General features: G+C 39.9%; 1 protein-coding gene across 1 annotated transcript in view; it reads left to right on the top strand.

Moving 5' to 3' along the window:
• The window catches only part of LOC110156406 (kin of IRRE-like protein 3), a 319,679-nt gene that overhangs the window by 29,537 nt on the left and 275,415 nt on the right, over window positions 1-14,727 (top strand). The window contains exon 3 of the mRNA XM_055148711.1: window positions 14,429-14,578. Coding sequence (XP_055004686.1) covers window positions 14,429-14,578 — 150 coding nt within the window. The remainder of the gene's footprint in view (window positions 1-14,428; window positions 14,579-14,727) is intronic.

Below are 14,727 nucleotides of genomic sequence, written 5' to 3'. Positions count from 1 at the left end.
GCTGTAAGACTTTTACGCAAAGATTTCTCAGTCAAATGTTTGTGCGTGCGTGTTCAGATATGTCCAATGCGTATCTCGAAATCCTATAAGGCCCTGACAACCATGAGAATCCGCTGGCCAGGCTACTCCAACCACACCAGAGGGGCCCCATTCTCTCTATCTCCCATTCTTTGTACTGAGCCTATCCCTACGGTGCACATGTGTTGGCATCTGAGTAAATAACAGCCATACAACCCCTCAAGGCAGTTTTGCAAGGATTTTTTATTGCTTAGTACTTTGCATGTAATTGGCGCTCTGAAATACCACCCAGAAGCACCCCAGGCCAAACTACGCGTGATTAATGGAATTGTGGGTACAGTAAGTGAAAAATAAATCGGCAAATGAATTTTAGGAGAAGAAATATTGGATAATTTCCAGATGGTTGCCGCGGTGTTAGGATCATAAATGACCCACTTTTGGTGTTTCGAAGCGGTATCAGAGCGTGTTTCCAATAGCGGCGTGTAATGTAGCATGGAGATAAAATGAAATGAGACAGTGCTGGAAGATGTACTCCATTTTGTTACTTAAGTAAAAGTACAGATACCAGAGCAAAGAAATACTAGTAAGAAGTACACGTAAAACTATCATCTGAAAATGGCTGTCACTTTTCGGTTGGGGGTGCGTCACCTTCTTGTTTCTATGGATATGTCATTGCTCTGTCTGGAATGTTCCACAGCATGACTTTAAACAGCTCCACCTTACATTTATTCAGTTACATGTGGATTTATATCAACAATAGCTAGAAAAACATTCATTCTGGCTGTGAGCGGGGTAACTTAGTAAACTTAAGGAACTGGAGAAAACTGGAACCAGACCAGAATCAGATCAGACCTGAGACTAGATTCTGCACAATCTACAGTTTGTATATTTGATGTTTTATGGAAGCCTGTGAATTACATTTGAAACATTTAGGCTGCTCTCTGAATCCAAATAATCCAAAATCTTACCAAATAAAAACAAGATGACAGAACCCTCACGGCCTCTTTCCTCCGGCCGCCCCCACTCCCAGTACCGCCACCACATCCACAAACCCACCGCGGAGCAAGCACCACAGCAGGATCCACATCGGTCCCAGTGCTCATTAAACACTTAACACCGCTGGACACACCCTCTCCTCCAAAAGCGCCCGCTCCACTGCGCAACATGCAAACAAACAGCGGCGTGCGACGATCGCCATCGGAGACATCGCAGGTGTGAACGCAGGCCACAGAACCACAGGTAACAGCACCAGAGTACGGCACGACCCAAAAGTCCCAGAGCGAGTGCGTCGCTAGTACAACAGGCGCTGGGACAGACAGCCGCGCTAACTGGACGTCTCTGAGCAAATCCTGCGCTTCAGTAAAAAAAAAAAAAGTTGTGTGCTGTGTATATTATATATACGTATATTATTTATCCGATACCTGATTGGACCTTAACGGCCAAGTCCAGATCGAGTCCACAGTCACGTGATCGGTGCCAGATTTCTGATCACGTGACCTACCACCTACTGTCCAGCGATCAAATCCTAATACTGCGACGTCAGATGGTTGGCAAATGCATTCTAAAGGGCCAGTACACAATTTCATTTCCTGTATTTGAGCAAAACTTGTCTTGTCGGTACAGATATATTGTATAAGCAGTTCTTGAGGTCAAAAAAGGTTAACATGTTGACTGTGACGGCAGAACTCCACTCTGGCTCTTGAAAGTTGTGAAAAGCTCTCATAAACCTCTCACGGTAAATAATCAGGATGCCCCAGATCCACTTATTTTATTTTTATTTATTTATTTGACAGTACATATTAATGAACATCTGCAATTACGCTGTAAATATGCCAGATTATAGCAAAAAAGACGAGGTAAGCGAGAAATAATTTCTTAGGGAAGGTCGACGAATATTTGTCTGGAATGCAGTACGACTTAAACCTCCATATAACACCTGGATAAAAGCAAGATAAGTTCAATACCATAGACTGAAACAAATATGAGTCAGGTTTGTGGACATGCAAGCCCACTTACTGTAAGAATGCATGTTTTTTTCAGTGCATAAATATAACAACAATGAAATTAACAACATGTTTTTATTATTAATCTATTTAAATCTATAATATTAACAGTTCATTCTCCATATTATTTTGACGCCTTCATATATATTTACAAGTTTAATGGCATGTATATTTCCACTTAGTATAATTAAATACAATTAATTGTTTACTTTATTCATTAGTGAAATAAAGGTTTACGTGTTTACTCAGTACGCTTGCATACTTAGCAAGATAAAGCCAGGTTTTGACATTATGTTTCTTTTCACATCATTACTACTCCACCTACTCAAGGATCATTTTCTTTAACACATGAAGACAGTAGTAATAGTATACATCTTACTTCTACGTTGTGTATTATTGGCCTTTAAACGTGCTCTTGAGTACCTTTACTTCTGCTTTTCATGAGTTTGAACTTGAAGTGATCGCTAATTAATTCATCACGTTTTTATGCGGCGCTTTTCCACATTCAAGACACTCAAAGCGCTTTATATCAAGGAACCACTCCAACACTCATACACCAGCGTACAGAGACACTACAGGTGAAGTGGGTCAAGTGTCTTGCCCAAGGACACCACAGCAGCATTCATCGGTGGGAGCTGGAATTGCACTATTCATTGTTTCACAACCTCAGTGCTCCCTGTACTCTGATCTCATGCAGGTTGCCATCTACTGGCAGCAGAGAGAACTACCATGGGGGAAACTAAAGCTAAAATTAAAGGGACAGACGGGAATTTTGGACATAGGACCTCATTTTCCTAGTGAACCAGAGTGTTGGAGACGTGTGGAGACACTTTTGAAAATATTCCATCCAGTCTTTGTATTTGCAGAGGTCGCTCGTACTTACCCACTCCACAAAACACTCGAAGCGAAACTATTATTACACCAGACTGTCCATGTAAATATCTGTGTCAATAGAATAATTTTAGAAGTAAAACCAACCTTGCATTTGAAGAATTTATGTCAGAGCAACAGCAGCAAGTTGTACTTCCTGATAGAAAGTTTGGTGGCAGCGGCGGACTGATATATGAGAAAATAGTCCCTCAACATGTGACGATTCATGTGATGCAAGGTTAGTTTTATTTCAAACATTATTCTATTGACACAGACATTTACATGGACAGTCTGGTGTAATAATAGTTTTGTTTCAGGTGTTTTGTGGAGTGGTTAAGACAGTTTTTAGTGGCAGGATAACTATGGCCATTGACATGCACTAGCCTAGCACCAGCGACCTCTGCAAATACAAGGACTGGATGGAATATTTCAAAAAAGTGTCTCCACACGTCTCCAACACTCTGGCTCACTAGGAAATGAGGTCCTATGTCCAAAATACCGGACTGTCCCCTTAAAGATACAGTATTACACAAAACTGACTGTTGTGAGCTTTACACCATGTTAGAATGTTGTTAACTCCTTATAAATATACATGGAGTTGTGTTTTGTTTCATTCACACACGTTTGGATAATCCTTTTTTATTATTAGTCTGTCTACATCTCCAAAGCTCAAAATGTTCTGTTCCACCTTGTGATGTCGTGAAGGAGAAGTTTTCAAGTTAACAACTATGCCAAAAGAGAAATTCAGTTTGTCAGCTGGACAAAAGTTTATTTTACACACATCTTGAGAAGTGAACAGCTACATTTGACCTTTTGTTCAGTACAGATTGGCAATTCCAGGGCTGAAATGATCCAAATGATTCTAGTGAAGGTGTAGGAAGTTTAAAAACACAGTGAAGCACTTCCTGTATTACCACATGACATCACAAGGTGGAACAGTGGAGTGTTTTACGATACTAGAACTGTGTTAAACAAGTGTGAATGAAAGAAAACACAACTCCAGGTCTGTTTGTGACATCGAAAAAACATTATAACTTAAATCAAACTGAGCAATGTGAGCCCTTTAAACTCGGTAAAGAGGAGCTTTGAATGAATAAATTCTCAAAAGGGTGCTGATAATACGTCCATATCTATGACATAACAATCCTGGTAAATTTCAAATCATGTTTTTGGTGACTGTTCAGAAGCAAAATGATGAAGGATGTGAAATACAGCTAAAGGTATGTTTTTTTTTAGGGATCAAACTGTATTTTAACGTGTGGAAAAGCGAACAAAATAAAGGGAAATAAAGGCTCTTCAAAAATAAATCTGGAAGTATTCAGACTAAGTAAAGCTGATAGTAATGGCTTTGAGCTTTAGTCTATATGCGTAACATGCTCTTTCAGTAAATAGGGCGATAGTTCTTTCATTAATTTTTAAGGAGAATTTAGCATGACCCCGATATGCAAATTCTGCCTGCAGCATGTATGACAATAGCAGCCCCAATGTGAGCCAAAAGATTCAGTCACATTGTGTTTTTTTTCATAAAAGAAGAGGAAAGAAAACAGAATGTGAGAGTTGGTGGTTGTTTTTCAGACCAGTGGATTGTGCAGGCACACGCTTTGTCAACTCCGATCATTGTGCCATTATTGTTGTATCCTTGTAAACAGGATTTCTAGATGAATCTGTTTTATCTTTTTTATCTATTGAGAATCTTAAAGCGCCCATATTACGCCATATTTTCTACATTATAATGTTGTTTTCTCGTCAAAAACAAACATGGAGTTGTGTTTTGTTTCATTCACACGTTTAACACACAAACCCTGCACATTTACGTTGTGTTCTTGTCTCAAACAGAAAACACTCTGTTCTACCTTGTGACTTCTTCAGCTTCACGAGATTTGGATAATTTCAGCCCTGGAATTGCTAATTTTTACTGAATAAAAAGTAAAAGGTAGCTGTTACTTTGAAAGCTACCTCTTCATGACATCACAAAGTGGAACAGAGCATTTTGAGCTTTGGAGATGTAGACAGACTAATAATAAAGGGTTACTCAAACATGTGTGAATGAAACAAAACCCAACTCCAGGTCTGTTTTTCAGAAGGTGACAACATTCTAACAAGGCTTAAAGCTCACACACTGGAAAAAAAACAATATCTAGCTGAATTAAAATGACTTAAATTAAGATAATTTTACTTTATTTGAGTCGATTCAACTTGACAAGTAACATTATCTACCAGTGGAATAAGTGTGTCGCTCTTAATTCAAGTAACATTAGATTTTGTTTCTTATTTTAAGTGCAAAGAGTTGTTGTTTTTCTGATTTTAAGTGTAGCAAGATGTATTTTCATCAGCCGGTTTGACTTCGTAGAAACCGTCTGACCTCGCAGTATTAGGATTTGTTCGCTCGACAGTAGGCGGGTACTTTTTTTTAATTTAACCAATCGCAGCTATTTGGTCATGACGTATGTAATGCACCATTAACGGGGCTAACTGGTATATTAAGCTTTTCCCAAATCCTGTAGGAAGAAGGACAATAACGTCTTTCCCCTTGATGAAATTCACCAAACATTCTCTTTGTTCCAGCTTTAAATCCTCGATCTCGGGAATCGTTGATAACACAGAATAGATGACTCTTCTCTGATTGGCTGGTGCCCGAACTCGCACTTCTGGGGTTTTTGCGAACCATCTAGTGTATTTTGATTCCTGACCTAGTCACTGGAGAGAAATGAAATTGAGTGGCGGGACTAGGTGGCTAGTATTTTCATATTTTACGTACAAAAAGTCTCGTTCCGCTTGCAGATAATTTTACTTGTCAAGTGAAATTTACTCAAATCATGATAAAACTTTCTTAATTCAAGTCATCTTAACTTGACTAGATTTAGTTTTATGAGTAAGTTTGAGTAATATAGGACTTTTAAATACATGATTTAACAATGATCTGTATTTCAGTCAAATTTAGTGCAATAAAACACCTAATTAAATGTATAATAAATTAAAAATCTGCTTTTATTTCCACCTATTTTGCGCTGAAATCTTAAGAGGTCGAGCTTTATTATAGTAAATTCACGACTCATACCAAACCATAACTGAGTTTTGCCGTAACAGTAAAGCAAAAAACAACTAACATGTTAACGTGTACTTCATGTTTATCAGACGGTAAAATGCACAGCTGACTTATTTTAACCTCAAGAGCTGCTTATAAAATATCTCTGTAGTGGGACAAATTTTTCTCAAACACGTGAAAAAACAAAAAGAAACAGAAAATAAAACAAAACAGCTGCAGCCCTAATATACAGTCACCCTCCAGCCATTAGAATATTTCTGAATGAGTGATAAATATATCGAACTTTCTCATAATATTCTCGTAATTGGTGATGGATCTGTATATCACAACCCCAGCGGTCCGTCTAACCTCACAGTTGCTTAGGACAATATCAAACATTTTTCTTGCTAATCTTTTGTTTTCCATTGTCGGTCCCCTGGCTGCGCTCTGGCGTGTACATGTAATCATCCAGCCCAGCGGGAGGTGCTCTTGCCCTTGCACAAATGGCTCTCTCGTCACCGCGCTAATGAACCGCTGTGATCCGGTAAACAGCAATTTAGCCAGCCAAACTTTTGTTCTCTGGGTTATAACTTTTCTTGCCTTGTTTACCCCCAAACTCCATGCAATTATTTGATTTTTAAAGATGCACTGTGTAGCTTTTTGGTTGGATGAGTCCGTCTGCTTGTTTCTGTGGAAATGTAATTCCTTTCCCTGGAATGTTCTACAATATCAGACTCAATATGCTCTATATATATATATATATATATATATATATATATATATATATATATATATATATATATATAAAACCAAAAATAAGAAAAAAAAAAAACAAAAAAAACAGCTATTTTCTTCATTATTTGCCTCCGAAACTGTTTCCCGTTTCCGTGACTTAAACTGAGATGCCGGACTTTTGCACCACATACGGACTGAACCAGGACTGAACCAGGACTGAACTAGGATTAAACCAGGTCTAAACCAGGACCAAACAAGACTAAACCAGTCTCCATCCTGGTCTCAGTCCCGGTCTGGTCCTGGTCTAAATGCTGATTTGGTCCTGGTCTCAGTCATGGTCTCAGTCCCAGTCTCAATCTCGGTCTGGTCCTGGGCTGGTCCCGGTCTCAGTTTTGTTCCTGGTCCTGGTCCCAGTTTGGTCCTGGTTACAGTCCCGGTCTCAGTCCTGATCACCCGACAGTCTACTTGGGTGCACCTCCGGACCCATTCCGACACTCAGTCCTGGTTCGGTACTGATTTAGACCTGGTTTAGACCTGATTTACTCCTGGTTCAGTCCAGTGGCATCACAGTTTAAGTCACGGAAACAGGAAACAGCTATTAAATGTTTTTTTTTCCATTATTCATTTAAACACAAAATCAAAAACTGGAGATATTTTGGAGATAAATAATGAAGAAAGCAGTTGTGTTTTCTTTTTCTTATTTTTGGTTTTATTTTGAAAAACAAATGAACGATTGATACACAGATTCCTTATAATTATCAAATTACAGATGATTTTAAAGCTCACAAATACCTAGAAAATCAGGCATTCTGACTGTGAGCGGGGCTTTCTCTCCACAGACCTGACCTGTAACTTGGTCTAGTTTACTCTCTATGAAGACAGAAAGGTTTAATACCATACTGTGAAACATTCCAAACAAAGCACTAACATCTCCACAGAGAAAAGCATTTGACGAACCCTCCAGGAGAAAAGTTACACCTCAGCTTGAACGTGCGGCCACTAAAGCTTCACCTCCGGCTAATAATGTTGCAAATTAGCCCCGATGCAAGCCGTGATTAATTGTTCTTTAAAAATGAGGCCATGGCGATGTATTAGCGACGTATTTGGGTGTAATGAGAGGGCATTTTTCATAACGGTTGTAGCAGCGCTGCCGATGTGAGCCAGGGACTTCCCAAAGTGGCCTGGTGCATTGATTGTGGGTCAGTAGAATAAATAGCTGTATTTTAGATGGAATCAATAAGCATTAATGTTATTTACTTTCCCCATTTGGCTGTAATGGAGCGCCATCTCTCCTCCCCTCCCGTCTCCAGACAATCCGCTGTATGTCTCTTCTGTCTCTGTGCCAACAAACTGACCTGCATGAATACAATACATACAGACTGGCCCCTTCCACTTACACAGCAGCTCCATTGTGTGCGTTGTACGAGCTTGTTTAAAGGGCCCGTATTACGCTATTTTCTGATCTATGAAACATAAAAAAAAAAATAGAAACAGACTTTACACCTTGACAAACGCCAAGAGCCAGAGAAGTCGCCACTTGTACAGAAATTGGTTTAGAAGTCCTGGTCCATTTTGGTATATTTACACGAGAACATTTGCGGGTGAAAATGACAAAATATTTTATCGGAAGTGCCTTTTGTTTAGACGGTGATGGCGTTTTTGGGGCTTAAAAATGCAAAAATCTGAAACCACCCTCCAGAGTGGGAATGTTGAGTACGCTCCGCCGTAGCGTTTCCGTCTACACTGCCCAAGACGCAAAACTCTGGTCAGATCTGCTCACGTCACATACGTGTTGACGTCACATACATACAGTCCACAGAAACAAACATGTCGGATCATTTCCATGCGTCGGACCTTCTAATAAACTTACAGGAGACATCCTAACAAATGTACAGAATATACATAGATACTATTAGTAAACAGAGAAGGACCTGCAGTTACCTCTGTCAAATTCTGGATGCACCAGTTTGTCGCAGGCGAGCCAGACGGATATAGATGAGACCTGGAGAAACATGTCGATGGTGGGACAGCTTAGTGGAAGCTGTAAATGCGTGATGTCCAAGGAAAGGATCATTGTCTGTGCAGTTCCCTCTGTCTTTTTGTAGCTATTGCTGCACCATAACTCTTAATTTAATCAAAGAGGCTTGTAATTCGATATATTGTGATGGTCGACGATATTATTGTGAAAACTTTGACGATACGATATAACGATATTTCGGGTATTGTTACATCCCTAGTTAACAGTCAACTAGGTCCCGCTCAAAACTCAGACCTTGCTGCTCCTCAGAATAAAATAAATAATAAAAAAAACAAAACACAAAGCCCAGCCCCCTCTCGACTTTCATCCAATCACACACAGGATATGAACTGAACATAACACATAAAGTAACAGTTATAAAGACAGGAACAAGGTTTTAACAATTACCTTATTGCAGGTTGCTTGACGAGGCTCACAGCAGCAGTTACAGAGAGAGGGGTGACAATTTTTCAATGTTAAGTCAACAGGAAACAACAAGAGTCAAAGAAGCTAGTGGAGGGTATGTTATTGCTCTCCCTGGAATGCTCCACAGTATGGCATTAAACAGCTCAACCTTACATTTATTAAATTACAGACAGTTTTCTAGCTCAAAAATACGTAGAAAAATAGGCATTCTGACTGTGAGCGGGGTCGCCTCGCCATAGATCTGACCTGTAACTTGGTCTGGTTTGGTCTCCGTGAAGATAGAAAGGTTTAATACTGCGAAACATTCCAGACAAAGCAATAACATTTTCACAGATAAAAGCATTTTGCAAACCCTCCACCAGAAAAGCCCTTTAATATTGAAAAAAACATTTTATTATTTTATTTTAGTATCATGGCCACTCTAACGTCATCTGCGCTTTAGATATGGATACAAGAATATAGCGTGTATAATCCAAGAACATTTAGTTTAGAAAAATATAGACTCTTTAAACCTCTGCCTTTTATTCCTCGGCAGCCTTCGTCTCCATCCATACTGCTTTCACTTTCATTGACCGGACTTGGGGGTAGAAAGGATAAGAGCTAATCCACTTTTCAAAGGAGCTCTTTTGTCCGGGAGTGGTTGGATCTCTATAGGACAAACCAGCCCACCTGAATGTGTTTGTGGGGGAAAAGAAAAAGGATTCCAGAAGCTTTATGTGTGTGGTGCTTAGCCTATATACCACCATGCATTAGGCGCCTCATTGAACGGAAAAACCCGGTGTCTCAAAATAGATTCATACACGGCCGTCATGATAAAATACATAAAATACAGGTGATGAAAATGAAGTGAAATTACTGTTTGAATCTGATTTAGCGCACAACAAAATAGTAAAGTCTACTAATGGCAAAATTGTTGATTGCATGATGTGGTTATACTTTAAAATAATGAATAATAATAATAATAATAATATAATTCTGTTTCATTTGATAGATGTTTCCTCGCACCATTTATTCACCTGAAGTTGTATTTGGGGTGATTTGTGCAGTAGTGTAGTTGGTTTGAGCTGAGGCTACGTTTATATGATGACGGTCTGAAAAGAAGAAGCAAAAGTGGCGCTGTGTCTTCACTTTTTATTCTGCGTTTAGACAAGCATTTTCGGGAGGAAACCTGCGTGCATACGGTGACGCAAATGTGTGTGGAATTCGATTGGGTATGCATGCCAGGCGGCTCGGTGGTGATGTATTTGACGTAAACGCGTACGCGACGTGAGCAGATCTGACCAGAGTTTTGCGTCTTGGGCAGTGTAGATGGAAACACTACGGTGGAGCGTTAACAACTTTTCCACTCAGGAGGGTGGTTTCAGATTTTTGCGCTTTTAAGCCCCAAAATCGACCTCACCGTCTAAACGAAGGGCACATCTGATAACAATATTTTGTCGTTTTTACCCACAAGCATTCTTGTGTAAACAGGCCATTACTTTCAAAACGCCACATTGCCAATCAGCTCATTTTCACCATTCCCTGGTACACACCCATTTCTCTGTACCAGCTTACTGTAACTGGTGATGCATTTAGGATTCGGCTAGCCAGGCTGACGCCACCTAGTGCCTCCGCTCAATTTCATTTCTCTCTAGCGACTAGGTCAGGAATCAAAATACACTAGACGGTTCGCAAAAACCCCGGAAGTGCGAGTCCGGGCACCAGCCAGTCAACGAAGAGCCATATATTCAGTGTTGTCAACGATTCCCGAGATCGAGGATTTAAAGCCAGAATAAAGAGAATGTTTGTTGAATTTTTTCAAGGGGAAAGACATTATTGCTCTTCTTCCTACGGGATTTGGGAAAAACTTAATATACCAGTTAACTCCATTAGCGGCGCATTACATACATCATGACCAAATAGCAGCGATTGGTTAAATGATAAAAAGTACCCGCCTACGGTCGAACGAAGAAATTCTAACACTGCGAGGTCAGACAGAAGTCAAACTGGCTGATGAATCAAGATAGGATTCGGCAGCACTGTGTAGTCATTTGGTATGAATAAAAAAAAAAAAAAAGATAATAATAATCTGTTACTTGCTAGTGTGATCTGCAGCTATTTATTTATGTTCCATATTAATCCCATAGTTGTCCAGGTAGCAAAAAAAACAAATGAAATTCTGTGAAGTGGACAAGTTTTGTGAGTGAAGACGTTAATATTTTTTCTTTTGCTATGGGTCCTAGATTACACAAAATTGACTCTTCTGATTTTACCTCATCAAAAACATACCTGAAGTTGTGTTTTGTTTGACTTACACATGTTTGAGTAATTTATTATCAGTCTGTCCAAGATCAAAATGCTCTGTTCCACCTCGTGATGTCCAATGTTGGGAAGGTGACTTTTAAAATGTATTCCCCAACAGATTACAGATTACATACCCCAAAATGTAGTTTGTAACATAATCCATTAAATTACTTAAAGTGAGTAACGTAATCTGAATACTTTGGATTACTTGATTTGCTGTAGAGAAGCAAAGACTAGGATATCGTAACATAAGATGTTTTGTCTGATAAAAGAAAATGAAAAAGCCCAAACTTTACTTAACCAGATAAAAAATATTATTGATAGAGGAGGAGGAGACATGGTCCACGCAGCATGGTTTAGTCCTGTTAAGTCCTGTTTTAGTCCTGGTTAAGTCCTGGTTTAGTCCCATTTTAGTCCTGGTTTAGTCCCGTTTTAGTCCTGTTTTAGTCCTGGATTAGACCTGGTTTAGATCTAGTTTAGGACTGGTGTTAGTCCTGGTTTAGACCTGGTTTAGACCTGGTTTTAGACCTGGTTTAGACCTGGTTTAGATCTAGTTTAGCTCTAGTTTGGACCTGGTTTTGATCTGGTTTTAGACCTGGTTTAGACCTGGTTTAGATCTAGTTTAGCTCTAGTTTGGACCTGGTTTTGACCTGGTTTTAGACCTGGTTTAGACCTGGTTTAGATCTAGTTTAGCTCTAGTTTAGACCTGGTTTTAGTCCTGTTTTAGTCCTGTTTTAGTCCTGGTTTAGACCTGGTTTAGATCTAGTTTAGATCTAGTTTAGGCCTGGTTTTAGTCCTGGTTTAGTCCTGGTTTAGTTCTGGTTTAGACCTGGTTTTAGACCTGGTTTAGACCTGGTTAAGATAGTTTAGACCTGGTTTAGTTTCCAGCAATGAGTGGAATTAAGAAAAGAAAAGAAAAAAAAGGGGGATATAGCCCAAAATGTGAAAACAGGAAAATACCTCTGTGTAATCCATTTATTTTAAAGTAACTGTAATCCAATTACCACTCACTGAAACAGTAACTGTAACTGAATACAGTTACTCATAATTTGTACTCTGATTACTTAACTCTGGGACATGTAATCTGTTACTCCCCAACACTGGTGATGTCCTGAAGCGGCCGTTTTAAAGTTAACAGCTCCTTTTACCTTGTTTTTGAGTATCAACAGTCAATTCCAGGGCTAAAAGTCTCCAAATGACTCTAGTGAAGGTGTATGATGCACTTTCTCTCTTACCACAAGGTAGAACAAAGTGTTTTCAGGTTGAACTCGGCCTAAATCTGCAACGTTTGTGTGTTAAACATGTGAAAAAAAACAAAACACAGCTCTAGATATAGTGTGATGAGGAAACAAGAGCATAAAAGAGATCACAATATGGCATAAAACGGACTCTTTAACACAGTTGTAGAGGTCTGAACTTGCAGACTATCAGGATTCATATAAAAATCGAAATTGCGATGTCAATTAGAGGACAATATAACGTTCTGTGCTGAAATCTGCAGCCTGAGGGAAGACAATCCACAAGAGGTGACATTAGCTTTGATGGCCCATTACATGTGCATCTGTGCTGCTGCGTGGAGAGGATGCAGGCAGTGCTGACTTCATACATACGGTGAGAGCAGGAGGGAGGGGGGGAGAAGAGGCGGAGGACGGGGTCTGAAATCCAATATGTCTGCTGGTGAGGCGCGCGGAGGTGAAGGCTTTGAGTGGGGCCTGAGCCAAGCATAAAATGACAGGAGAGAGAAACCCTACACACATGCTCTAGTGCTGATGAGGGGAGATCTCTGCACAAGACACTGGAATAAACACGGGCGCGCTGCTAACTCATCACTGCGCAGGCTGGTACCGAAGATAATTAAGCATGTAAAAGGAGCTGAAGACACGGTTTCTACATTTTTCTAAGCAAATATTTTCATCGGCTTAACGTAATCGTAATTCTGTTAAATAATAAAGGATAAAAAAGAACCAGTGGAGATGAGATTCAGCTACTTTTTCAGTCCCAGAGCCTCAAACTAGACAATAAACAAAGTCAAAATGAAAATATTTGGCTAAATCTTATAAAAAAATGAAACATATTAATAAAGTACTGGGCAATTCTGACAGTGTTGGGAGTAACGTGTTATAAAAGTATAAAAGAATTATTGTAATGCATTGCTTTTTGCTGTAACGCAGTAATGTAAGGCATTACAGGTAAAAAAAAAAATGTAATATTTTACTCGGTACAAAGAATATACAGTTTAAATTCAATTTAAATACAAAATAATTCTTAACTGAACTCCTAATTTAGGCTATGTTCAGACTGTAGGCTGAAGTGAATCTGTTTTTTTCACCCCATGCGACCTGTATCTGATCTTTTCATGTCTGAACGACACAGATCAGATTTTTTTTTCAAATGTGACCCAGGCCACTTGGATATGTGCTCCTAAAACCAATACATATCTGATCTTTTGACATGCGACTTCAGTCTGAACGGCCAGGTCGCAGGTTCATCCGACCTGGCTGGATATTGTGCGGTAACAAGCACCTGTTGCGAGCCAATACAGCCCAATGCAGCCAATGAAATAGGCCGCCAAAGACGTGTTTCTTCGTGAGAGTGGTACAAGTAAGTGGCCACAAATGTACACAAATGTTCTTCTCGTCATATGAAAATTGCGTCTGAACTTCCTGTCAGTGAAGCAGTGAAGCACAAAACAATCCCACCACTCTTTGCTCTGCACTCGCAACGTTCCTTTCTACGGACGTTGCTGCCACTGCCCCACAAAACGCCATGACCAAAAACCTCGTCCTTCTCCTTCTCAATCTCCTCCTTTAAACAAATAAGCTGATGTTCTGGCTCCGTTACGACAGCAACTTTAAAACCTCCAGGTGCTCAATGCTAGTGTCCATGTTTAGGCGACTTCCGACACTTTTGGGGCATTTAAAGTTCACGCTGGAGATCACATACGGGTCGCATTTAGTTGGAAATGTGAACGACCTCGCAAAAAATCTGAACTGAGCATTAAGCCCTGCAGTCTGAACGTAGCCTTAATGTGTGCGTCCTTGTATTTTGCAGGTTACCCCAGATATAACATCGTAGGAGACCACGGTAAAGGAGAGTTCCACCTGCTGATCCAGAGGACAGACATTCAGGACGATGCCTTCTTCGAGTGCCAGGCCATCCAGGCGGCCATCAGGTCCCGCCCAGCCCGCCTCACCGTACTGGGTAAGAGAGCTCCACGGTGTTTTATTTTCAACAGAAGCAGCAGCTGATATACTGTGCTACGGTACATGAGCTTCTTCTAATCGTACTCTGTAAATAATGAAAAGACTTTACCCCTCGTAAAGCTGAACATTTAAACTGCAGCGTCTCAT

This window comes from Boleophthalmus pectinirostris, unplaced genomic scaffold (genome assembly GCF_026225935.1).
Source record: "Boleophthalmus pectinirostris isolate CB_2022bp ecotype Guang Dong unplaced genomic scaffold, ASM2622593v1 HiC_scaffold_12, whole genome shotgun sequence".
Lineage (NCBI taxonomy): Eukaryota > Metazoa > Chordata > Actinopteri > Gobiiformes > Gobiidae > Boleophthalmus > Boleophthalmus pectinirostris.
The sequence above is the reverse complement of the archived record's forward strand: the minus strand, read 5'-3'. Positions and strand labels throughout refer to the sequence as shown.